Source organism: Myotis davidii, unplaced genomic scaffold (assembly GCF_000327345.1).
Source record: "Myotis davidii unplaced genomic scaffold, ASM32734v1 scaffold225, whole genome shotgun sequence".
NCBI classification, from domain to species: Eukaryota; Metazoa; Chordata; class Mammalia; order Chiroptera; family Vespertilionidae; genus Myotis; species Myotis davidii.
Window position 1 is genome coordinate 1,338,984 of NW_006296222.1, and position 1,536 is coordinate 1,340,519.

The 1,536-nt window shown below is 34.1% G+C and overlaps 1 protein-coding gene across 1 annotated transcript in view; it reads right to left on the reverse strand.

Moving 5' to 3' along the window:
- NAF1 (nuclear assembly factor 1 ribonucleoprotein) overlaps positions 1–1,536 on the reverse strand; it is a 51,601-nt gene that overhangs the window by 4,012 nt on the left and 46,053 nt on the right. Inside the window, exon 7 of the mRNA XM_015568698.1 lies at positions 795–897. Coding sequence (XP_015424184.1) covers positions 795–897 — 103 coding nt within the window. The remainder of the gene's footprint in view (positions 1–794; positions 898–1,536) is intronic.

Consider the following 1,536-nt stretch of genomic DNA (forward strand, 5'->3'; position numbering starts at 1 on the left):
ATTCACTTTCCACTCTGGAATTAAAAGAAACAAACTTGACACATACAACAATCTAGATCAAGCATGTCAAACTCGTTTATTTAAATGAGGCATGCGGCCCGTGTGACTTCATTTATATAAGCATTCTTGACATGACAAATTATATTATAGAAATAGAGAACAGATTACTGGTTGCCAGGAGCTGAGGAGGAGGTGGGAGGGAGGAAAGTGTGAGTGACTTTATAAAAAGGCAACATGAGGGATCTTTTTCTGTTTTGGAAATGTTCTGCATCTTGACAGTATCATTGTCAATATCTTGGTTGTGATATTTTACTGTATAGTTTTGCAAGTTATTACTATTGCAGGAAATGGGGTAATGGGCATATAAGATCTCTTTATTATTTCTTACAATTCTATGTCAATCTATAAAAAGTTTAGTTTTAAAAGGAAATAGAAAATAGAAAAGGTATAATAAAATGAAATGAATGTTAAAAATAAAGTAGCTTGAGTAAGATATTAGGTATCATATCATTTAATTCTAAATATGGAAGCCACTAGGTTTTTTAAGAAAGTGCTAATGAGCACAAATAACTCTAACAAAGCTTAGTATGTCTTTTCCCCCCAGGAGTCATTTTTACACCCTCAAGTTTGAAAAACTGCAACTGAACATTTCTTGCTTTAAAATGTCTTCAATGTTAGTTGCATAGCAGGAGATAAAAAATAAGACCCAGATATTTTCTTCAGTTTTATTACTAATGGACATATAAATGTAAGTAAAGATTTTTTAAAAATTGCTATATTCTGTATTTGCTCACCTGACTCATTAAATTGAGATTTAAATTTTTTCCGGCCTTGAATGCGATTTTTTTTTCTGTGTTTGGCTTCTTTTTCCTTTTCATCATCACTGAAATCTAAGGCCTAACAGAGAAAAATATATAGGTTTACATCACATGAATTTACCAATTCAATGGTACATACTTAGAGATGAGAAGAATAATCCTATTATTTAACACTGTCACTGAAAGATACTCTTTTGATATTTAGTAGTTGCAGTAATTTCTGAATTAATTACACATCATAGAAAAATAAAGCCTTTTTTTTATAACTGTCTAAAGCTCTTACTAGACACAGGCCAGTAATCAGATGAGTACTCAAGGCTTTTTGGTTTTTTAATTCCTAGGAAGTTTCTGATAGGTAATTTTAAAATTCCGATTTTCACAACCTTGAGATACGGCTACTTCCTAGCTAGAAGTTTGACTTCCAGTTTAGAGTCAAGATTCATCATAGTACCAGCCAAAAATGCTAAAGAAAGAATCAGTTAGGAATATGCAAATGACAAAGTATCAGATCTAATGTAAATATAGGAGAATTGGGCCTCGGCCAGTGTGGCTCAGTTGGCTGAGAGTTGTCCCATGCACCAAAAGCTCACTGGTTGGATTCCTGGCCAGGGCACATACCCAGCTTGCAGGTTTGATCCCCAGTAGGATGCCTGCAGGAGACAACTGATCGATGCTTCTCTCTCACATTAATGGTTCTCTCTCTCTCTCTCTCTCTCTC